Consider the following 24,969-nt stretch of genomic DNA (forward strand, 5'->3'; position numbering starts at 1 on the left):
AATTCCGTCTCCGTGAGGGATGAACCCGCTAATAAAATCGAGCAGTTACTAGAAGCGTCAAAAAACGAGAGCTCTTTGCGGTTAGGGCGAGACTGACAAATCAATAGGGTCCTACACGGTAGTTTGCGAATACCCTTTAATGGGTAAAATTTCACCCATTTCCGCTAGAAGTGCCTCTCCACATTTAAAGAGTAAACACGGTTTACTCTTTAACGGGTAAATGCGGTTTCTGTCAATGAATGGGTATTTTTTTACCCTTTTTGTAAATCTCGCTCACGGCATAAAAAGGGTAAAAATTTACCCTTTTTGGCATAAAAAAGGGTAAAAATTTACCCTTTTTGCGATTAACAGAAATAAATATTATAATTATAACCTCAACTAAAAAGACCATTGAAATAAAATTGTCTAAATAAGGGGATTTTATTATAGAAATCAATGGATTACAAAATTAATAACTTATCAACTAAGTAAATTTGATTTTCACACCATCTGCTCCGTCATTTGAACGGTGGCTGGAATCATCTGGCATCTGTTGTAGCCTGCAAGAACAACGATAGTACAAATTGAATTTATAATATTGATATTAGTTTATAGCAATTCCTTATGAGTGCATAACTTACCGCTTGTTCAAGTATTGTATAAAAATAGTGGAGCTAAAATAAAACAAACAAGTTATATTTAAACTTAGCAACTGAGCACAAGACATCTGATATTTATGAAACGTGTGCTAATTGCCAGATGATGATGGTCGCGTAGGATTGTTTTTTCGATTGTAACTATTTTTTCACCCATTAATGAGTAAAATTTTACCCGTTTTTATACTGTATGCGAGTTAAAAGAAAGAGTAAATTTTTACCCATTTTATGATTGTGAAATTCCCCCATTTTATGACAGATATGATTGCTATTCGATAATGGGTATATTTTTACCCATAAAAGGGTATTCGCAAACCACCGTGTAAAGCCCTGTCCCAATAGGCCAGGGGAAGTGGTTCACCTAGAGTGAATTTCTGTCAAAGAAAAAGTAGATTTTGTATGAGATTTGACAGAAAAATTAATGACAAGTTCATCCACTTCTCCTGGCCTATTTTAGTGCCAAACGCTTAAGGCCCAAACGCAATTGGGTCCTAAAATTTTTAATAAAATCTTGTTTTTATTTAACAACACGAAAGAGCATGTTACTTCAACTACTTTAACATTTTTTCCCGCTCAAATAACGGCTATATCATGTTTTAACTTTAATTTAAAAATTGGGTCCATAAATGAACCTTGACACTTGAGATCATGTTTGACGTTCGCTTAGTCGACAAAAACACCACAGGGGTTTTAGTTTTAACACTGGGGTTGTTCCTATTTGACATTTCGGAAGGGACACGGAAAACAAAATACACCCAAAATTTGAGTTTAAGTCAAGGGGTGTGACAAAATCTAAAAAAAATGTTTTTTGGACTTAAACCAACGGAAAACATTAGAAAATTGAGTAAACATGTATTTTTGGCCTAAACTTAAGCGATTGGCACTAAAATCGGGACAGGGCTTTAGGACCCTATTATAGCGGAACGGCAACGGAATGCGGAACCGGTTCGCCAGCATGAACTATAATCAGCTTGTCGACTCAGTGTTGATCCAATTTCATTCGTTGTCAGCTCAGTCGAGATGTTGTGATACATGCTGGCGAACCAGTTCCGCATTCCGTTGCCGTTCCGCTAGCATTGCGTTTGGGCCTTTAAGTTTAGGCCGTAAACACTTGTTTACTCAATTTTTTAATGTTTTCCTTTTGTTTAAGTCCACAAAACATTTTTTATGTTTTTTATTAGATTTTGTTACACCCCTTGGCTTAAACTAAAATTTGTTGGAAAGCAGGTACATCACACAGCCTGCAGTGGAGATGTCGATGGGTAAGAATTGTAGAGATAGTATTTAAGTGAATGAATTGTAGATATCTTTACCCAGACATGAAATAAAAGAGAGGAGCTGGCTGATAGCGATATCAGTCAGTAGCCTGCGGTGTGGAGCGGAAGAGCCTTGTTGTTTAGTAGTCGTTTATTTCAACAAAATTTTGGGTGTATTTTGTTTTTTTTCGTGTCCCTTCCGAAATGTCAGATAGGAACAACCCCAGTGAAAAAACTATAACCCGCTGGCGAGCCCATTTATTTACGTTTCTTCTAGCGCCACATTTGGAAGGAGCTCATTCAATAATGGCTTGCAACGAGCTTGTCAATCTCCCTTGTAAAATAAAAATCAGCAGCCAGGGAAGAATTTTACTATTTACTGGTAACATCAGACATGTAACCGCGTAGAAAAATAGTCAGAAAGAGATGAAAATGTCATCACCAACAAAAACAATACCAGCGCCATTCACATATCATGCTAGTTTTCAAAACAATAACAATGAGCGGCCCGCCAGAAAACGTCAACCGACTATCTCGTAAAATGGCTTATACAATCCAAGCCCTGTCGCAATGAGGCTATGCATGCCATAAAACGTTTGACTTTTACTGTGCGCTCTGTTTTCAAGTTGCCCGTGAGAGAGAGCAAGACAACACCAACACACGGCGCACAGTAAAAGTCAAAAAGTCAAAAGAACAAAAGAATTTATGGCACGTACAGAGGATGATAGACCTTTGCACGGGTTCACCATTTGACGTTCTAGCGGTGCCGTATTATGGACCGATGCACGAGTTCACTATCTGACGTTTTAGCGGTGCCGTGTTATTTATGTGACCATGGAAACCAGTGAATTCGGCACCGCTATTAGGGTCCTAAAGCCCTGTCCCAATTTTAGTGCCAAACGCTTAAGTTTAGGCCAAAACCACATGTTTACTCAATTTTTTTTATTGTTTTTCATTTGTTTAAATACAAAAAACATTTTTTTACGTTTTTATAGATTTTGTCACACCCCTTGGTTTAAACTCAAATTTTGGGTGTATTTTGTTTTCCGTGTCCCTTCCGAAATGTTAGATAAGAACAACCCCAGTGTTAGAACTAAAACCCCTGTGGTATTTTCGTCGACTAAGCGAACGTCAAACATGATCTCAAGTGTCAAAGTTCATTTATGGATTCAATTTTTAAATTAAAGTTTTAATGGAATATTATTTGTTATTTGAGCGGGGAAAATTTCTAAAGTAGTTGCAGTAACATGCTCTTTCGTGTTATGAAATGAAAACAAGGTTTCATTAAACATTTTAGGACCCCATTGAAACGTAGCCTATTGGGTCCTAAAATGTTTAATGAATTCTTGGTTTTATTTAATAATACGAAAGAGCATGTTCTTGCAACTACTTTAGCTATTTTTTCAGCTCAAATAACGGCTATAGGCTAATATTTTCAAAGCTGAACGATCACTTCGACATCTGGTGGCTAGTAGGAGAACCGTCATAAAAGAGGATGGGTTGAGAACGCACCGTGTGCAGCATAGGAAGGAGCACACATATTACACTTTTTCTCGAAATAAGCCATTTTACGAAGCCTGGTCAAATGACAGGAGACCTGGGATTTTTCAATCATCGGCGTCAGTTTTCGCGATGATGATGGTTGATGACTGTGCGCATTTCTAGCGTAGATTTTCATCCAGGCGAAAACTTAAATGGAGAAAAATTATTAAAATACTTCTGATCACAAAAGTGCTTTTTTATGTGCAATATGGGTAACAAAGAGGTAGCTGATACAATAACTAGGTGTAATGTTGCAGTAACGAACATTTTTGGATCTAATTTTTGTCATTTTCTCCATGTCCTCGTTTGGTAAGATGAGGCGTTATTGAAAATCACGCTGGATTTAATCCCAGGTCTCTTGTCAATTGACGCCGTTGCGGCGATCAGCTGTTCCGAAACGTCTCGTAAAATGGCTCATAGTTATGTTGTAGACGATCAGAGAGCATTGAAAAACATGATAAACTTTTTTTCCTTCCAAATGTACAGATCCGGTCAGTGCTCATGTACGATTTGTGGGATAAAATTGGAAAATTGGTGTTTGGCTACATAGGTTATAAACATCCGGATTCTTTGTTTGTGGCTAAATTTGTTGTGAAATCATGCGTATCGCAAGAATAAAGGGTCAAAATGATTATGCAAATGGAAAATAGTTTAATAATTAATTGATTATGAGCTAATTTTAGGGTAGAAAAATTGAATTTTGGACGTAAACAAACATTTTCAATGACATTTCTCTCCTTCTTACCTAGCGACCTCTATGCTGGTGGCGCATTAAATTTGCCTATAACATCCCGCATAGAAAAATACAATTTATCATACATTGAAAACAGTAAAACACTTATTTCCGTTAAGGTTAACGTATTACAAACTGTTGCTTTTATTTAAGCCAGCTTAGCTTCACGATAACTGATGCAAACAACTATCGAAAATAAAGTTATTGGTTATATACTTAAGAACACTGTTTCGGTTTCAAACTATTGTTCGTACCTTGGTCCGTACACTGAAATGAATTTTATTGTAGAATCTACTGAATCCATGGTAAAATTAAGAACTGCACCAACGATTTTCAACCGACTACATTAATCTGTTAACTCTACCAAAACATAGTCAACATCACTATACAAGAAAATTTCTTCTGTTGATTCAACCAGAGTTGTAGTATTTTTGACTAGAAACATTCTTGATTTGAGAAGTTTAGCATCATACTTTTGACCACACTGTGTTGTACGGTGGGTGTCACGGATTGAAATACAATGCTTTGTAGTGGATGCTACTATGGACATAGTCAAATTTACTGCACTGCTCAGTGATTTTCACCAGATTATAGTAAACTTAACAGATGTTTGTAGTCGGTTGAAAATCGTTGGTACAGTTCTTAATTCTACCATGGATTTGGTAGATTATACAACAAAATTTGTTTGCGTGTACGGTGAGAATTTGTCCAGATTTTTCCTAAAGCTGATGAGATGAATAATTGTAAGTTCGATCAATCGTTCGAAAATGCAGTTTGCCGAAAATGGAGTTTTCTCAGAATCCATGCAAGATACCATTCTTTGGAAGTAGGGCGTATTAGAGCCGCATTCGGATGCGAATCGAATGCACCACTTCCAACCTCGCATAGATTTTATTGTGTATTCGACAGAAACTCAGAAATTAGGGCACTCGTCGGAAAGCAACCTTACCACACGCGACAAACACGTTATAAAAACTTAGTCATTTTGGGTAGAAGAGGGAAAAAAATAACTGTATCTAAACTGCCAAAAATATTATATAACGTGTTTTTTAAAGTTGTAGGAATATTTTCTTGTTTTGTTTATTTGCAAATCACAGAAAGAAACACATTTCTAGAGTTAAACTAACAACTTTCATTTTTTTTTTCTCGGCTGGGTAAGTATTATTTTAAGTCGCGTGAAATACAATTAGCGTGCATATGTTTATACACACGTCACTCACAAATTTGGATGTTGTTTGTTGATAGTTTTGTTCGCAGTAAAACAGTATTTATCTTGGAATCTTTGTAAAGCAGTAAATATTTCGGAATGGAAGAGTGAGTTTATTTATATACTCTGTTTTATAACATTTGATTCAACTATCGAATATTGCAGACTATATGAATACGAAGAATATTTGGACGATGAAGAGGAAAACGATCCAGATCCACTGGCCGGTGTGAATACGGGAATCGATACGAGAGTATTTAGTTTTGATGGCGAGCTAGGATTGGGACCGATGACTGACGATAGAGAAGAGGACGTTGTATCTGAAGTATCTTCAGGAAACGGTGAAGAAAAGTCTCTCGGCGAATTTGTATTTTCATTCACTGGAATATTTTGTCGGCGACTCTACCGTAGTCAACAACGTCCGAAAGAGAAAGGAAGAGCGTTTGTGAATGGTAACTCAGTTGATGAAGTTATCGAATCAATCTGGGCGCAATCTAAAGACTTGGTGGATCGAAAAGTCACTTTTGAAAACGACGTTCCTAGTTGGGCAGAGAAGATCGAACCAACCATCGAGGATATCCAGGAGTTTGTACAACTGCAGGACGAGGTAAAGAGGAAACTTTATACAACAAGTGTTCTAACACCCCGACTGTTGAGGAACTGGCGAAACAAATGTGTAAAAGTGTTTGTATACGCATTCTCAACTAGCGTCGAAACAGCGGGCCAATATCAGCAAATATCCAAAAAATTATTGGCCCCTGCCAATCCAGATCGAGCAGGAGCCCATTCTACCAGAGATGATGCTGCGTTGGCTGATGAACTACGTAGGAATCATTGCCACCTCGAAGGTCATCAGAGTTCATGGCTACTATGGGCCAATTCTATCAATTCATCTCCAGCACATAAGCAAGAGGCTTTGAAAAAAGCCGAATCTCCTCCTATCGAGCTTTCGAAGTATTTTCGATGGTCCGCTGTATCCGAAGCAGCTCGTTTACAGTCTGTTCACCGGGGAATGGTTGTAGCTCAGACATCTAATTTGGCCTGGTGCCGTGAACTGGATGACTTGAAGACCGAAGTGTCACTTGGAATCTCAATTTTCCAAGGGGTGATGCGAAAACTGGAAGCCATGACTATCAGAGGAAATACCGAGTCGGAACTGTTCAGTGCCATGGAATCTGCCACTCGCCCGGAAGAAACTACTTTAAGTCACTCTTTGGCTGATCAAGTAATGGACTGCGAGGATATTGACCATGTGTAGAAGCAATATGTAGAGAAAGACATTTTGTGATACGTACGTAATAAGTTTGTTTCTTCTTCAATTTTCTTTTATCAACAGTTATGTTTGAATAAACGTTTCATAAAAGCTGATTTATTGTGTTTTCAACTCATACAAAAAAGTTATCTGGGGTGTACATTGAAATCCATGTATTTTGGATCCTGACTTAAACCCTTTTCTGGGAGAAAGACGCCCCCAGCCATATACCCACAGTTTTCGAACAGATTGCGACAGGGATACACTTTGAAATAATTCATGGAATCACAAACTTCCTCTAGTATCGACGCGTTTTCTTTATGGTATCTCTTGAGATGTTTCTTAATTAATCCAAATACAACCTCTATAGGATTAAAAAATGGACAGTAAGCAGGTAAGAAGATGGGTATGACACCAATTGACCTTAGGTAACGGATTATGTGGGGATCACAATGGATCCGTGCTCCGTCTAGAATCCAGATTGAGTGGAACCCTGGATAGTTTTGAACAAGGTTGTTTTTCAGTGCAAACTTACGGCAGCAGTCAAAAAATTTTATCCTGTTAAACGTTCCTTCCGTCCAAAAACTATCCAGCATTCCACCCAATCCTAGAAAACATAGAAGTGAAACCCTAGGCTTTCTTGAAAACTCTCCACGATAGATAAGTTTTTGACCGACAACTCCATACCCCTTCCTGCGTAGCATGTCCTTGTTATCGAACGAAACTTCATCCAGGAAAACTAAATTATACAAATCCCATCGAATGGCGAGCAATTCCTGAACGAATCTCACTATTTCCGAGTCTCGTATTTGTATAGCCCGTCGTTCAATAGTTTTCCAACTGAGCCCGGCTTCATGTAGGATAGTACAAACCGATGAAACGCTTATTGAAATTTGAAAATGCTGTTGAAATTTTTGTCGAGCTTCATCGAGAAACAGGATTGGTTCCTTCCGGTAGAGATTTACGAGCCATTCTCTCTTCTCGAGGCAGAATTTTCTGTATATCTGTTTGCGTTGTTTTCTGCGGAACACTCCATCTCGTTCGTATCGTCCAATCCAATCGTAGATGGTAGAAATGGCCTTTCCGTAAATCTCAGCCAAATTTCTTGCCGATATTCCGAGAAAATAATAGCCATAAAGAGCATGATACACTGTGTTGGTACTGGCGTGTTGATGCCGGACGTTGTGTATAATAAGATTTGCCATTTTGAGCAATGTTTGAAAGCTTAATCCACAATTTCTTCAATAATTCTGTATACTTTGTGTACAACTTGTGTCTGAGTCGATTTGAAATTGTAGCAAAACAAATAAAGGCAGTTGATCAAGCTGTCATATGTCATTATGACAGTTATGTCGGGAACGAGTCACACGTCGCGTGTCCCACACGCGCGTTCCGATTTGGTGGGCGCGCGACAATATATATTCCAGGGGTAACGTATCAAGCGTTTTCTCGTATTTAGACGAATACCGAGTTATGTATGATATAGGGTGATCAAAGTATTTTGGACAGACCGTTACGCGTATATAATTTGGCCATTTTCGGCAAAATCTAATGGAGGTGGCCAAATTATACACACGTAACGCTCTGTCCAAAATACATAAAACACCCTAAGCGTCTTTTAGATGTGCGAAAACGTCCACTGCTGTAAAGTGAAGCCATACTGAAGGAGTCTGGGTTCGATTTCTGGAGAATCCACTGTTATTCTTAATGGAAATTTCTTTGACCTTGTTTAAGGGGGCACAATCCATCATCAATTTGAGAATTTTCAAAAGCAGTTTTTTGAGAATGTGTTCACTGTATTCCATTCTTCAACCAAAACACAGTGATAACACTTTCGTCGTATAAATTTTAGTTTTGATCAGAAAAACTGGTGTTGAAGTTCCAATTATGACGATGACGGATCGTTGAACGTTGGTCCTAATAGAAATTGAGACATTTTTAAGCCTCCAAAATGCAGTTTTTAAACAAATTGAGAAAAATAAAAACACAGTTTGGACACTGGATCCTTAATATAATGCACAATTCTTTTTATTATGAGCTAAATGTTTATCTACATAGGTGTTTTATGCAAGGCCTTTGACGAGCTTCATCAGATCTATAGTCAAAGTCGTCGTAGTACTTTGATGCTGCATTATATTCTCAACGTTCGACAATTCCAGTAAGAATGCATGGTGATCTGTCATTAATGCGATACATCGAACTGAATGATCATAATTTGTCGTAAATGGGGCGTGACAATGAGTAGTTGGTTATTAGAACAACTCCGTCCACAATTCCGACCATAAATCCCCTGCCTTCATCTTCAAAGCTAAATAGCTTAGATAGAAACGTAGATGCCGAAGAAATTCGTCATTGATGGAAAACACTTTGAAAATAGTCGCCTTGCTTTCCTGCTGGTAATTGAACGACAATCGTTATCATATTGTTGAAACAAACGTAAGGAATTAATGTACCTATTCTTACGGTTCCTTATTCCAATTCTGTGGGGGTGGCGTCTCGTCAGCGAAATCCGAAACATTCAAGTTCGCATGATAATCAACGAGTAGTTCAACCAGACTCCAGTTCCGCCGTTCCACGGCTACATGTAGAGAACTGATGAACTTGTTTTGGGCACATAGACGGGGTTTGGGATTTTTCACCAATAGCAACTCAGCTTTTTCAATCATAATCTTCGGCGGCGTTTGTTCCAACATGCACTTTATTGACTTCTATTTTGGACACTAGAAGCTCGACATAGTCCAAATTTCCGCAGGTCCTTGCATTGTGCACCTTGATGAGACTATTTTGGTTGATTCCAGCTTGAGATATACTGGAAATCATCAGGTCTCCTGTGGTCGCTGCTTTCCAGATGTTTTGTACGTCGAAATGCTTTGCGAGTACCTTGCCAGCTGTTCAGGAAAGAATCCTGGTTGTGAGGATTTCATCCCACCCTTGCAACCTGTTCCGTCACTGAGAAAAAGTGATCGTAAATAAAGCTATTCTGGCCAGAATATTTCGTTAAACTTACTTTTACTGGTCATGAATCTTGCGAAGGCAGCAGGAATATCCGACCGCAGATGAATTACCGGATAGGGGAAACAACATTATGTTGAAAGTAAACATCTAACACCGATCGCCCGAGCGAGCGAAAAAGAAAATAACTATCGATCTGTCAAATTTAAGTCTGCTCTGCAGCAAAGTACGAATTATTTTTAATAGCCCAATTGAGACAGACCCTTAGCGTACATTACACGGTAGTTTGCGAATACCCTTTAATGGGTAAAATTTCACCCATTTCCGCTAGAAGTGCCTCTCCACATTTAAAGAGTAAACACGGTTTACTCTTTAACGGGTAAATGCGGTTTCTGTCAATGAATGGGTATTTTTTTACCCTTTTTGTAAATCTCGCTCACGGCATAAAAAGGGTAAAAATTTACCCTTTTTGGCATAAAAAAGGGTAAAAATTTACCCTTTTTGCGATTAACAGAAATAAATATTATAATTATAACCTCAACTAAAAAGACCATTGAAATAAAATTGTCTAAATAAGGGGATTTTATTATAGAAATCAATGGATTACAAAATTAATAACTTATCAACTAAGTAAATTTGATTTTCACACCATCTGCTCCGTCATTTGAACGGTGGCTGGAATCATCTGGCATCTGTTGTAGCCTGCAAGAACAACGATAGTACAAATTGAATTTATAATATTGATATTAGTTTATAGCAATTCCTTATGAGTGCATAACTTACCGCTTGTTCAAGTATTGTATAAAAATAGTGGAGCTAAAATAAAACAAACAAGTTATATTTAAACTTAGCAACTGAGCACAAGACATCTGATATTTATGAAACGTGTGCTAATTGCCAGATGATGATGGTCGCGTAGGATTGTTTTTTCGATTGTAACTATTTTTTCACCCATTAATGAGTAAAATTTTACCCGTTTTTATACTGTATGCGAGTTAAAAGAAAGAGTAAATTTTTACCCATTTTATGATTGTGAAATTCCCCCATTTTATGACAGATATGATTGCTATTCGATAATGGGTATATTTTTACCCATAAAAGGGTATTCGCAAACCACCGTGTAGAGTGCCTGTAAACAACAATTCGCGTGCTTATTTTTTTCTGTGGGGCTTGCCGGCATCGCATTTTGTTTTGGTTTGATTTTCGAGCAGTTCATCGACAGACGAACGAAAGAAAAATACGGAAAGGACGTCGCGGATTTCCGATTTACATTTTATTATTTTGTGGCCTCGAAAATTAGCAATCGATCCAATTAGTGAGGTCAGCAGGAACAGTCATGTCCGCTGAAGACCAAGACAACGATCTGATCCGTATCACCCACTACATCAATCCGCACAACTTTTGGTTCAAGCACGAATCCGCCTATCTCTTCAATGCCGAAGAGCAGGAGTTCCAAATGGAGCTGATCGAGTTCTGCGAGACCACATTCGGCCGGGGCAACATCACGTCCGGTGTGTACAAACCGACCCAGATAGGTGAACTGGTGGCCGTGTTCTACTTTCAGCTGGGCCGTTGGACGCGTGCCAAGATCGATGAAATCCAGCAAGATCTCAGTGGGGAAGTGATGTGCAATGTTTGGGCCATCGACGAAGGTGTCCCCATAAAGACAAGCTGCCGGTACATCAAACCGTTGCCGGCCAGGTTCGGTAACATGCCCAGCGCGGTGAAGCATGGCGGCTTGAGGGGGGTTTTGCCAGCGGAATCGGTAAGTGAGAAATGCATGTCCTAGTTGCTTGATATAGGAAATAGGGCAAACGCTCCCTTAGTGGAGGTAGCTCCAATAGTGGAGGTAGTGTGTTTTGGCATGTTTCGCGCTAATAAATGATTATGTGATATTTTTGTATTATGAACGATGCGAAAATGATACAAGTAATCGAATAATATTCATGAAATTTAACCGTAAAACTATTTAAAACAATTATTTTGCTTAATTTTTTTGCTCCTTTGCACCTATAGTGGTGCATCAGTACCCATAGTGGAGGGTCCCATAAGAAATCAATGGTTTGCGCCACTAAAGGAACCATCCTTAAAATATACCTCCACTAAAGGAACAGTGTTCCTATTATTGGTGCAAGGCTTTTTGCAGGGAAATTTCAAATGAATCGTAATTTTTATACATTTGAATGATAGAAGGATTTGAGATCTATCGAATGATACGTTAAAATCATATATTTCTCGATTACTTTTTCAAATCGACGTAAGTAACTTTTATACGGTTTTGAGAAAATTAATTAGAAAAAATCACAATCTATCTTCTAAAACTGTTTTAAAATGAATCACCTTTTTAACATTTTTTTGCCGTGTACTTCGCTCAAATTTTGCATACACTCAGCTCACGTTCAAAAACTAGGTAGTTTCTATTATTTCCCACAAAAATAATTATAAGAAAATGATAAGCCGTTTCATTCAGTTACTTTCGACGTTTTTCTACCAGTGTAAAATCGGCTCAAGTAGTGTTTTGTTTTGATTCGTGGTTAAGTCACTTTGTCTCTCCATACAGCGGGGCGGCGAAAGTAGTGGTTAGGTTGCAAAAGTTGAAAATGTTACTTTCGTCGTTTTGTAAATCCGGAAATTAAACGTTCTAAAAGTGAAAAGTTGAGTTGGTACAGAGCGGTACGTGTAGAATTCCGCCTGCTTAACACGTAGGATCGATAAAGTAAGTTTGTATACTCTTTTGACTTGAGTCTGTATGAATAAGTTTTCGAGATTTCATGATCTTAACACCGTGTTTTAGCAGTTTTCCCTTAGGTGCACCACTAATGGTACACTTGCCCTAGGGTGGTTCATATCCGTTTTTGCTCCTCCCTAAATTCGAGCTCATTTATAAAAATTGATATTTGAACCACCTTAAGGTGAAACATCTCGGAATCCAAAGATGGTCGGCACAATGACCGACTTATGCCCCTGCTCACGTTTTCAAGGGCACTAAATTGGAAAAATAGTTGACAAACGTTTCTGATCTTCTTATTTTAAACTTTCTGCCAGTGCATAAAGTCAAAATAAAAAGTGCACTGTTGTTGGATGCTTCCTTTGCGAGATTTGTGCTTTGAAGTTTCAGTACAACCTTAGAAATTGATTCCAAACTGTTTCATCTTAAGGTGAAGATGCATCGAAGCCAAACCTCGAATTGCCAAGGACATAATGGGAATGGGAATTAATGGGAAACTAATATTAACATCTATTTTCAGAGTTACAATTATCTGGAGGGTCGTTCCGTGCACAAAATGGTGGAGTCCTGGTGTTCCGGGGTGGTCCGTGTTTTCCAGAGTTTGATCGAAGATGCTGTGTCGATGAAATTTTGCGACCAGCGACGCTACCAGGCACAGGGCGTAGACATGTACTTTGGAACACTGAAACTCACTTCCCACCAGAACGTGACCAATAATGCGGTGGATTTGCTGAAGAAGGCTGGCGGCAAGATGGTGATGATCGTCGAGGAAGACGAGTTCTACGATAGTAAGTATATTAGGTAGTATTAGGTCTCTTTTTTGAAGATTTGGTCACTACTTTAATGCAAGTCTCTATTTCAACAAAAATTGTCTTTAAATTTTTTTTTTTGCTTATTCTGGTGGTAGTTGAAATTCAGAGAAATTTACAGAGACTATCACGCGACTATTACACTGATTATTATACACTGGTTCTACAGGATTCCTCAACGGAAAACTTCGGTATATCTCTTGAGATTGTTCCAGGGATGCTTAGGAATCCCTCTACAAATTCCTGTAGAGATTCCTCTACCAAGGAAGATTTGAAGGAAGATTTTTTCTCTAATTCTCTCAACGATTTCTTCTGTTGTTACTCTAGAAGATCTTCTTGAAATTCCTACAGGATTTTAGTCTACCAGGCATTTCCATATGGAATCCTTCACCTACTATAGATAATTGCTTTAAAAATTCATCCAGGAATTGTTCAAGGTAATCTGTTCGGAAGTCCCCGTGTTAGCCGTGTGGTTAGAGTCCGCAACTGCAAAGCAAACCCATGCTGAAGGTGTCTGGGTTCGATTCCCAGTTGGTCCAGGATCTTTTCGTAATGGAAATTTCCTGGACATCCCTGGGCATAAAGTATCATCGTACCTGCCACACGATATACGAATGCGTAAATGGCAAGTTTGGCAAAGAAAGCTCTCAGTTAATAACTGTGGAAGTGCTCATAAGAAAACTAAGCTGAGAAGTAGGCTTTTTCCCAATGAAGGCGTAAAGCCAAGAAGAAGAAGAAGAATCTGTTACGAACACTTCCAGAAATTTCGAAACAAATTCGATCTGGGATTCGTCATGTAATTTCTCCAGCATTTCATTCAAGGAGTACTCCTGCAAATCTACCAAACATTTCTCGATTAATTTCATTAATAAAATCTCCATGGATTCTTCAAAAGTTCATTGTAAATTTAACATCAGTTAATTCTACAGCAAATATTGCAGTATTACACAAATCAGGGTTTCCGTAAGATGTGGTTGAAGGAATTCCTTCTAAAAATCATGCAGAATATTATCCCGAAATTTGATTTTTTTTTTCTTCAACAATCTTTTCAATTTATTTAGGAAATCCTCTAAGACCTCTTTAAGAGCTCCGGAGTTCTCTTAGAGATATTTGTAGGAGTTTATCAAAGGTCACCATAAAACTTACACAAGTTTCATCAGAGGTTACTTTGGCATATTATTTGGAAATCTTGGAGATTTATTCAAAAATTTCCACTAAACAGCTCGAAGATTTATTATTAAAAATTTCTCCAATAATTACTGAAAATTTTCCTTGACATTTCCCAGGGGACATGCCTGGAAAAAATCTTTGAAGACTTCTTTTGAATATTTTTTAAAAACACTGGAGGAATTCCTAAAGGTATCTTAGGAGGAATAAATGGAGTAATTCCTGAAGTTATTCTTAAATAAATTATTGATTAAAATTTTGATATAAATGAAATCTGAATGATGATTTATTTTCAGGAAATTCTCAGAAATTCCTGAATATATTTCTGGATAAGTTACTACTGAATTCTCGTAAATGTCCTGAACGAAGTAAGTCTTAGAGAAATCGTCTGAAAATAAGTCTTAGGAAAATCGATGGACGAACCACTGGAAAAATTTCTAGAGAACTTGCGATTTTTATGAAAACTTCTAAAGAAAACCTTGGATGAGTTTCTGACGAAATCTTTGATGTGCGTTCTGTGGTTATCCTTAAAAAAAGTCCTGGTTGAATTCTTAAAGGTATCTCAAACGAAATGCTTGAAGGAATTCTTTAGAAAGTCCGTAAAACTCCTGAAGAAATTTTCTGAGTAATATTTCAAGTTAACTCTAAGCCCTGGCTATAAGGTCCTTCTAAATAACGATCGTCTTCTAATCCTAACTTCCATTTTCAGAATTTCCGTTGCTGCGAACATTGGACATGCGTCGCTCCGAAGACAACGAGCATCGCGAGAACATGAAATATCACACCAACACATTTCGGCCAGAGTACGCCTCCACAACGGGGGCATTCGAATCCGAGAGGAAACGCTTCCAAGACAAATACCTCATTGAACAGGCTCGCGAGAAATTCGTCGAATGGGACAAACGCAATACGGCTTCGTCAACGGTGCAAAGCGGCATTTTTTCCCTGGACGATTATTTGCCGATGAGTTCGCAACAGCTCAATAAGCCGCTTGTGTCTCCGTTGGTTACACCTTCGATGCCACAGAGCAAACCACGACGACGCTACGATCTAGAGTATAAGACACTGGTTGACGAATCCGGTTCCGATTCAGAATCGGAAGTTGTAGTTCCTCCGCAACGACGTCATCCGCCCAAACCTAACAAACAGAGTAGTAATTCCAATTGTCGGAGCGAACATCCTGTAGCTAGGCCACCCAACGGAGAAGTTTACGACAAATCTCTAGCCGATTTGGCCCCTGCCCTACACAAGATTAAGCTACGGCGCCGCGCAGCTATTCAGAAAGAGATTGACGCCAACAACGCGTCCAACGCAAACGGCCATCTACCGGCACTCAACATAATGCCAGCAGGGTTCAACCTAGGCAATGTGCAATTTGCCAACGGTAACATAATTCTGGGAAGCCAAGAGATTGACGTTGCGGCTCGGAGCACTGTTTCCAGCCAAAAACCTCGCACGGTTTTAAGCAATCAACGGCCCCGGCCGCAGAAACGGTACGACCATCTGGACTCCTCAATAGAGGAACGGATGATCCGCAAGGTGGACATGGGCAGCGGAACCAAACCGGACGACGATGAAGAAGAGGAACGCTGGTGATGCGTACGGAGTCGGATATCACTCGAAGATAGTATTAGAGCTTGTTGAAATTTACTGATTTTTTTTTTAAATAGAGGTTCCTATTTCTTTGATAACACATATGAATTACCGTAAATGTAAAATGAATTACCGCAGTTACAGTATGATCTGTTGAACAATAAACATCATCATTTCGGGGTAATGTTTACCCAGCGATCCTATCATTATTGTTCATTTTTAAATAGCACCATTGAGGTGTTCGTCATTACTTTCACCGATCAGCAAAGTTCGTCCAGATGGTTCCATCGTTATCCTTTCACATAAGCAGGCTTATTCTGCGAGTCGGATGAGGTAAGGCTAGTCAAATGAGGTGACAAAAGTCGACTCGTTTCTATTTAATTAACATTTTATTCGTCTTTTGTCACTCGACAGGTGACAATTCTCACCTTACGGCTCTCGTAGAATAAGCCCACTGGTCCGTCGTGGAGTGCCCGCCCACGAATCCGGCTTGATACATTTCCATGAACTCGTTTGCTACTGGTGACAGACGGCGGAATAAGATCTGAGACAGTGGCGACTCGTAACATCACTTTCTACCTGTTCTACGACTCTAAAACTGACTATTTCGGCAAATTTAGATTATAAATCAAAAAGTTTATTATTGAAATCGTCCTTTCTAACAAATCTCTACTCATTGCATCTAAATTTGTTGCTGAAATTCAAGAATGTCTATTCGTGGAACAGGTAGATTTGAGGTTAGGGAATCGCCACTGATCTGAGATAATACTTTGTAGGGGGCATTTAGAATAGTGATCGCTTGATAGTTCTAAAAATCTAGTGTGTCGCCCTTTTTGTAGATAGGGCATATAAATCCTTGCTTGCTGTCCTTCGGTAGGTGTTTTGTGAAAATTCTGACTATCAGTTGATGCAGACAAGCAATTAACTTATCCGGGCCTATCAATAAGTTCTGATACTATCCTTCCCAGCTGCCTTGTAGTTCTTGAGTGGCATCCTTAGCTTCCCTCAAAGTGGGAGCTAATTGTTTGCTATTGTCCAACATTCCGACGTAGTTATTTCTCCCGCTGCTTTGAACCTCCGTGCCTGTACTCTCAGCACTATTCAAATGTTCGTCATAGTACTGCTTCCACCTTTCGATCACCTCGCGTTCGTTCGATAAAATGTTCCCATGTTTATCCCTGCATATTTCGCGTTTCTTACACACTTAAACGGATTCGCCGAGAACCCAACAGCTGATATCTCAGTAATGATTTGACGATTCGCGGTAAAACTTTTACCGAGGTAAGGTTCGCAGATATCTCGACAAAAAAATTGGATAGCCGAAATTCGGTAAAATAAGTACCGAGATTCGGCATTTAAAATTACCGAATTCTCAGCTGTTGGGTTCTCGGCGAAAAGTTTTACTGAGGTCGGTGAAATAATGCAAGTGTGTAGGTGCGGTTTAACAGCTCCATTTCTTTACATTCCGTCTCCTCTAGCCGGCGCTTTTTCTTCTGGAACAGACGGATCTGCTGCTTTCGCTCAGTGTTGTTCAGACTCATTTCCCCGAAAATAACATTTTCCGAACTACGAAGCCACGAACTACTACAACCATGCTCTATCCTCCTAAGATAGAAAAGCCGATGGTTAAGCTTGAGTACTGCACACAAAATCGATCAATTTTGATCCCAGAGAGCCACAATTCAAGTTTCGGTGAAATGAAATGAGTGAGTGAGTGAGTGCGAATCATTTCACCGAAACTTGAATTGCGGCCCACCGAGATCGAAACTGTCGGATCCCATGTGCAACACTCAAGCCCAACCACCTCCCCCTCCATCTCAGGAATACAACGCACAGTTATAACAGTTCATGGCTTCACAATTCGAATTTCGGGGAAATGAGTCTGGTCAACACTGCTTTCGCTTCTGTACATAACGTTCCACGTTTTGTCGAGTACCATGCTGTACCCACACTGCGTTCTTCTCCAAAATCATTCTACACTCCCCGTCGAACCGATCATTCCATCGATTCCGTTCAACATACATAACAATGTTATCGCTTGCGACGTTGATGGCTGCTTAGATTGTGACGACTTCCGGCTGCTACAGCCGCTCAAGATCAAACTGAGCGGGCGTCGGTACCGTACGTTCTTAACAACGGAGAGTTTTGGTCGTAGTTTAACCATTACCAGGTAGCGATCAAAGTCGATATTAGCGCCACGATAGGTCCTGATGTCGATAATGTCGGGGAAGTGCCGTCCATTAATCACAATATGGTCAAATACCGAATTTAGAACTTTACCATTTAATTCCACTAGAGTTTGTGCACTTTGACAAATACGCGTATTTCGACCTCAACTGAGAGGCCGTCTTTAGTGCCGTGTACTAGACTCAAATTGAAGAAATCCATCTTATTCACACATTAGGGATGGTGTCCGATCACGGACAGTAGTTAACGAGGGCAATCCTTTCGGTTGAAGGATCCCTGCTTCGGCGGCCAATTCCTCTTCGGAATGCCAGGGATGATCGGCCAATTCCTTCCCCTGAAGGAATGCCTGGGGTGTCGATAGCTCAGACTGTGAATATGATTTCTTAACAACAGTCCTGAAAAGGACTACTAGGTTGGGCTGCTTTCGGTGAGGGAAACGCTTTTGGTATCGGTTTTCGAACTACGACGGTTTATTCGCGTGCCATACAACGGCTAAATACTGAATACTGAATGAATATCTGTGCACGCAAGCTCCTTAAATATGCTGCAGGTAGAAGGAATCATTGCATGCACAGTGAAATGGCTTCGGTGGGAAATTTCCACTGTCTTATGTACTACATACTGGATGCTGCAATCGATGGTCCGGGTGGTGTGATGATGGAGAGCTCAAGTTTGTCAATAGGGTTGCGTGAAGTAGTGTGTGTGTGTGAGGTTCAGGTAGAAAAGGGTGTTTGTTAGTGGTGGTAGCCGAAATACTCGCGGCGACTCGAGGTTAGTTATGTGGATACTTTACATAAATGGGAATAGGGGGGAATGGATTACATAGACAGGATCAACAACAGGGTGAAAACGACGACTGAACTGATCAGGGTTGAAATGTTGCACACCGTTCGCGTTTTGCGTGAACAGATGGTACACAAATTATGTCACGCTAAATTCCAACTTTTCCGACCCCCTCCCCCCCCCCCCCCCCCCCCCCCCCTTTGTCCCACTTTTTGTATGAGTCCTCCGAAAACGTTGTAAGGCTTGTCACGCTTGGCTCGACCACCTCCCCCCCTTGGAGCGTGACGTAATTTGTGCATGACCCCTTATATATTCAAACTAGGTGTAGTCATAATTCCGTTCTCTCTTTTGAAGAAACTTAAGAGCTGTAAGGAACGTCACGAGAACGATTTGTAGGCACCAATTTTTTTTTTTTTGACTTTATTTGTGTGAATTTTAACTCGTCCGGCTAGTTCTTCACTCATTGTAGGCATCAAGTTGAAAACCCATATATTGCCATTGTCTTGGCCTCATGGTTGAGTAGTGTCGTAGGTACATGTTAGCAAATTTCCAGAATTTCAGCCACATCCAATTTCCAAGGTGACTAAATATTTCACAAAATTTTGATATCCGCCGTATAGATAATTGGGTCCTAAAATTTTTAATGAAATTTTGTTTTTATTTAATAACACGAAAAAGCATGTTACTGTAACTACTTTAGCAATTTTTCCCGCTCAAACAATGGCTATATCATGTTTAAAATTTAATTTAAAAATTTAGTCCATAAATGAACCTTGACACTTTTGATCATGTTTGACGTTCGCTTAGTCGACAAAAACACCACAGGGGTTTTAGTTCGACCACGGGGGTTGTTCCTACACGGGAAAAAATTCTGTGGTAATAATTACTATTGTAGCTGACTACGCCCATTCTTGAAACTACCATGGAATTTTAGACCAATTTACTATGTTTACGGTACATCCCACCATATAACTGGTACATTCGACAGAAATAATTTACAACAATCTGATTTCGACTACAAACATGGTAAAATCAAGCGCGTTTCTGGTCTGCTGAAAATTGCCGGTGCGAGCGCTTAAGTTAACCCCCTAAAATAGTAGTTCTTACCGCACAATTTTTTTGCGTGTATCTGACATTTCGTAAGGGACACGGAAAACAAAATACACCCAAAATTTGAGTTTAAGCCAAAGGATGTGACAAAATCTAAAAAAAATATTTTTTGGGCTTAAACCAACGGAAAACATTAGAAAATTGAGTAAACATGTGTTTTTGGCCTAAACTCAAGCGTTTGGCACTAAAATTGGGACAGGGCTTTAGGACCCTATTGTATGACCTCTGAATCTGAGTTGTCAAGTTGAATCGGTGTTGCATCTCTTCGCTTAGAGAAATCGGTTTTTTCATCGTGTAGTACTTACCTGTTTCCGTGGTGTCATATTTCACCGTTTAGCGTATTGTGCAGTGCATTATCCAGAAGTGGAATATTTACTCAACAATAGTAATCGATTGAGAAAACGAGTTCAGAAGTGAAATTTTTCGATGCGTGGTGGTCTTGTTCGAAAATTTCTAGCGTGACAATTGAAAAGTTCCTCAAGCAACATGTCTCTTGTTTGCTGTTCATGTGCTGGTGATATCGGTGAAATTCAAGTTGAGTGCCAGGGCTTTTGTAAGGGAATTTTTCACCCTCGATGCTGTGGAGTGGCTGCTGATGTATTCGAGGAGGTTATGAGAAACAACCAATTGTTCTGGTTCTGTCCTTCATGTGCTACGCTCATGAAAGACATGCGCCTCCGTAACACTGCACGTGCCGCTTATGAGGTGGGCCAAGGACATGCGCTCAACTCCCATAGCGACATCATGACGAACCTAAAAACCGAGATTATGGATGAACTGAAAGCCGAAATTCGAAATAATTTTGCTAAACTGATTAATTCAAGTTCCTGTACTCCGAAGTCTTCCAAACGTGTTGGCATCGACCCAAGGTTCACCAGGAGCCGGAGGCTGTTTAGCACGGCAGCCAATCCAGTATCGAAGAACCAACCGCCTTTGCTACTTGGAACTGGTAGCACACCATCTCCGTCAATTGAAATCGGTACGGTCCCACCGAGTCAACCTAAGTTCTGGCTGTATTTATCTCGGATCGCAAAAGATGTGTCAGCTGATCAAGTTTGCGCTTTGGCAAAAAAACGCCTCTGTACTGACGACGTTCAAGTAGTTCGGCTCGTGGCCAAGGGAAGGGACATAAACACATTGTCCTTCGTTTCATTCAAAATTGGCATGAGTTTGGAATTAAAATTCAAGGCTCTGTCCACTTCGACGTGGCCGAAAGGTGTTGTCTACAGGGAGTTCACCAACAACAATAACATCTTCACCGGCTGTACCATCTGTTGTTTTCAGTGTATCTTTACCAAGTCAAACATGTTCAGCGTTTCTTAATCGGACACCGGGACGCAAATTTGCCGCAAGCCTTAAGGAAGCCTCTATTTCACTCACCGCAGTCGAGCCCCTTTCGCCATCGGCCAGCAGCCGTCCCGGTCCTGCGTGTGAGCTGGAAGACGAGGTTCTCCGAACTCCAACATCAGGCAAGTATGCTCTCCACTTAAGAACTTCGTACGCTGTATCACCCGATGCCTTCAGTGCAACTTCAACGACTCAAACGTGTTCTTCATATCTGGACCGGATACCGGGACGCAAATTTGCCGCAAGCCTTAAGGAAGCCTCTATTTCACTCACCGCAGTCGAGCCCCTCCCGCCATCGGCCAGCAGCCGTCCCGGTCCTGCGTGTGAGTTGGAAGATGGGGTCTTCCGAAATCGTATCTCAGGCAAGTACGACATCAACACGAGCAATTCGCTTCCTGAAGTTCCTGTTGTTTTCAGCGTACTCGAATAACTGTCAGGCTTAGCTTCAAACTCCGATTCACCAGGACCGTCGGCAGTACCGGCCGGAAACAATCATAGAAGCCGCATTCCCGAGTATGCTCTTATTGATTCACGGATGTACGACCTCTGGAGTTCCGCAAATGGTGATGCTCTGATGTCTGAAGCCGGCCCTTCTTCAATGTTTTCTGTCGATGGAGCTCTTTTGGAGTTTGCTCGTCGCTCTGACATCTTAGATTGCTGGAATGGGTCGCGTGATCACTTCACACTCCCCCTACCGGATGTCACGGATTTAAGACGTGTAGATGAGGCTTCGGATAGTCGGGGCCCCCCTGGTGCGGAAGTCATGACCCAACCGGAACTAGGGAACACCCTCCGGCGCCCGAAGACTGACTCTAAAATTCGTCGTGTACTAACTGACTCCCAACGCACTTCTCACGATGTTATGATCTACTACCAAAACGCTGGCGGAATGAATTGCGACATTAATAGTTACCTTTTGGCGACTTCCGACGATTGTTTCGACATTATCGTTCTAACGGAAACATGGCTCGATTCCCGTACTTTTTCCAGTCAAGTTTTCGGACCTTCATATGAGGTGTTTCGATGTGATCGTAGCGCTAGAAACAGTACCAAATCTGTTGGTGGTGGCGTTCTTGTAGCGGTCAAGAAAAAATTGAAATCTAAGCCTATTGATAACGACTCTTGGGCTAGTATCGAGCAAGTGTGGGTGAAGATCGAGTTCTCCGGTCGTAACCTATTTTTGTGTGGCATTTACATCCCCCCGGACCGAACGCGAGATATGCACTGAAATGAATTTTATTGTAGAAACAACTGAATCCATGGTAAAATTAAGAACTGCACCAACGATTTTCAACCGACTACATTAATCTGTTAACTCTACCATAACATAAATAGTCAACAAGAAAATATATTCTGTTTATTTAACCAGAGTTGTAGTATTTATGACTAGAAACATTCTAGATTTGACAAGTTTGGCATTGTACTTTTCACCATACTGTGTTGTACGGTGGGTGTCACGGATTGAAATACAATGCTTTGTAGTCGCGGCTACTATGGACATGGTCACATTTACTACACGACTCAGTGATTTTTACCAGATTATAGTAAACTTAACAGATTTTTGTAGTCGGTTGAAAATCGTTGGTGCAGTTCTTAATTCTACCATGGATTCGGTAGATTATACAACAAAATTTGTTTGCGTGTGGCTTCAATCGAAACACATAACCAGTCCATAATTCATATTTCTGCCGCAGCGAATCCCGAAGACGAGATTGTTGTTGTTGGCGATTTTAATCTTCCCGGAATATCCTGGCAAACTTGCGGCAATGGTTTCATGCACCCAAATCTTGGCCGTTCTTCTATCCATGCCGCTGCGTCCCGACTTCTTGATTGTTACAGTACTGCTACGCTGCGACAAATTAACAATGTACTCAACGAAAACAATCGCTGTCTTGACCTTTGCTTTGTTAGTGCGCGGGATGTGGCACCGCTGATAACTTCGGCCCCCGTCGCCTTGGTGAAGAATGTTGCCCATCATCGTCCACTGATTATCGCTCTTCAACACAACGAAATTCGCCACCGTGAATCCATCTCTCCAGTTTACTACGATTTTCGTAACGCTGACCAACAGAGTATAGCGGAGTTTCTTTCATCTGTGGATTGGCTTCACGTACTCGACTCCGATGATGTTGACACCGCTGCTTTGACATTATCTCATGTAATCGAACACGCTATCGAAAGGCATGTGCCCAAGAAAGTTCATTCTTCTTCGGGTCCTCCGTGGCAAACCCGCGAGCTACGCCATCTGAAGACTTCAAAAAGAGCTGCTCTGAGACTCTATTCTACGCAAGAGTCAATAATGCTTACAAGAACGTTAGTCGACGTTGTTATAAACCAGTGATTCCCAAAGTGGGCGAATTCGCCCCCTGGGGGCCGATTTTTGGGACGAAGGGGGCGAAAATTTTCAAATTAAAATTTGGGGGGGCGAAAAATCCAGTAAAGGGGGCGAAAAGTCTTGTATGGGAGTAATTAAAAAATGACTCATAACGTTCGGAGGACACACGATTTGATAGAAATTTATGCTAATGCTTCTGAAGGACAATCAATTTTATTCTAAACTATTCCTAGTTTCACCTTAGATCGAATATACCTCTGATCTAAGCATGGCCATTTTTATTTATTATGTTAAAAGAAAATATTTGTGTTATGCATTCAGATTTTTTTCATATCATATGAGTTTTAAGAATTTTAGGTTTTCTCAAGATCAGAATGATTTCAAGATACGGAGAGCATTGATAACACACATTGACACCGTCTCCTGACATTTAGCTGCACAGACTGTAACTTAACACTAGACAACGGACAAGCATGCTCCAGTGGCACAGCCGCGAAACATTTTTGGCGAATAGTGTCAATGGCTGAAGCGGGAATCGAACCCACACCCCATGACACGATGCGATCACTGCTTGACGATATTATCCACTGGACACAAAGCCCACAATACTCAATCTGTATAAAAAAGTGAAAAAGATCAATGGATTCGAAACACTTTCACTGTTGCATTTGTTCTGGACTTTAAAGTAATCGTCCGAAGAAAAAGTTTAATAAAATCTCTAGAATAGTCGGAAAATGTAAGAAAACTAATCTGTAAATTTGTTTAGGAAATTTTATGACTTGATGGCAAGACGAAGTTTTCCAGGATCACTAGTATTTAACATATTTTTTTTAATATTTCTATTGTTAACATCCAGTTTTTCACAGAGAAAAATATGTTGTACCCTTTTTTTGTTATTTTGGTTGCACTTTTTTTTACCATTCTTACTTCTTATGGTACAAATATTTTAATTACCAAATCTCTGAAAATTTGGCTGACAAAATCAGGTTCCAACGATGAATTAAAGCCATTTTGTGGAGTGTATATTTTTTCCAAAGCAAATATGTTTGAATATACGAGTAAAGTAATATACGAGTAGTAATATACGAGTAAACTTGATAATTTTCTATAATATTGATCAAATATTTAGTACACACTTAGATTAAATTACTGGGGTCGGTAAAATTTTACTGGGTTTTGGATCTACCGAAAAAGTCAGTAAAATGAAAACTGTCGCCACGCGTAATTGAAAAGCAAATTTCACCATGTTTTATTTTTTATCAATATATGATATAAAAAGAAAGCTGTCTGCAAAATTTCAGTAAAAAATCTCTGTTTTTCGATTTCTGACATT

The 24,969-nt window shown here is 40.0% G+C and overlaps 2 protein-coding genes and 1 long non-coding RNA gene across 3 annotated transcripts; 2 read left to right on the plus strand and 1 right to left on the minus strand.

The window, feature by feature from the left end:
• Nucleotides 1-5,062: 5,062 nt before the first annotated feature.
• LOC5567846 lies at nt 5,063-7,832 on the plus strand. Its single transcript, XM_001657663.2, has 2 exons — nt 5,063-5,480; nt 5,539-7,832. The coding sequence occupies exons 1-2, from the start codon at nt 5,473-5,475 to the stop codon at nt 6,629-6,631; spliced, it is 1,101 nt and encodes a 366-aa protein (XP_001657713.1). The 5' UTR covers nt 5,063-5,472; the 3' UTR covers nt 6,632-7,832.
• Nucleotides 7,833-8,635: 803 nt separating this feature from the next.
• LOC110678080 lies at nt 8,636-9,787 on the minus strand. Its single transcript, XR_002501443.1, has 3 exons — nt 9,633-9,787; nt 9,079-9,574; nt 8,636-9,018 (listed from the first exon to the last, which is right to left on the minus strand). It is a non-coding gene; the product is annotated as an uncharacterized LOC110678080 (long non-coding RNA).
• A 985-nt stretch (nt 9,788-10,772) lies between these two features.
• On the plus strand, nt 10,773-16,078 carry LOC5570131. Its single transcript, XM_001653061.2, has 3 exons — nt 10,773-11,342; nt 12,826-13,093; nt 14,991-16,078. Exons 1-3 carry the CDS (start codon nt 10,914-10,916, stop codon nt 15,875-15,877), a joined length of 1,584 nt encoding a protein of 527 aa, XP_001653111.1. The 5' UTR covers nt 10,773-10,913; the 3' UTR covers nt 15,878-16,078.
• The last annotated feature ends 8,891 nt before the right edge of the window (nt 16,079-24,969 follow it).

The sequence above is a fragment of the Aedes aegypti genome, chromosome 3, assembly GCF_002204515.2.
Source record: "Aedes aegypti strain LVP_AGWG chromosome 3, AaegL5.0 Primary Assembly, whole genome shotgun sequence".
In the NCBI taxonomy this organism is placed as follows: domain Eukaryota; kingdom Metazoa; phylum Arthropoda; class Insecta; order Diptera; family Culicidae; genus Aedes; species Aedes aegypti.

Excerpts from the sequence above, each read along its gene's own strand:
- LOC5570131 (XM_001653061.2), top strand. The coding sequence starts at position 10,914 with ATGTCCGCTGAAGACCAAGACAACGATCTGATCCGTATCACCCACTAC. Across the intron at positions 11,343-12,825 it reads GGGTTTTGCCAGCGGAATCG|AGTTACAATTATCTGGAGGG; the intron begins GTAAGTGAGAAA and ends ATCTATTTTCAG. Across the intron at positions 13,094-14,990 it reads GGAAGACGAGTTCTACGATA|AATTTCCGTTGCTGCGAACA; the intron begins GTAAGTATATTA and ends TTCCATTTTCAG.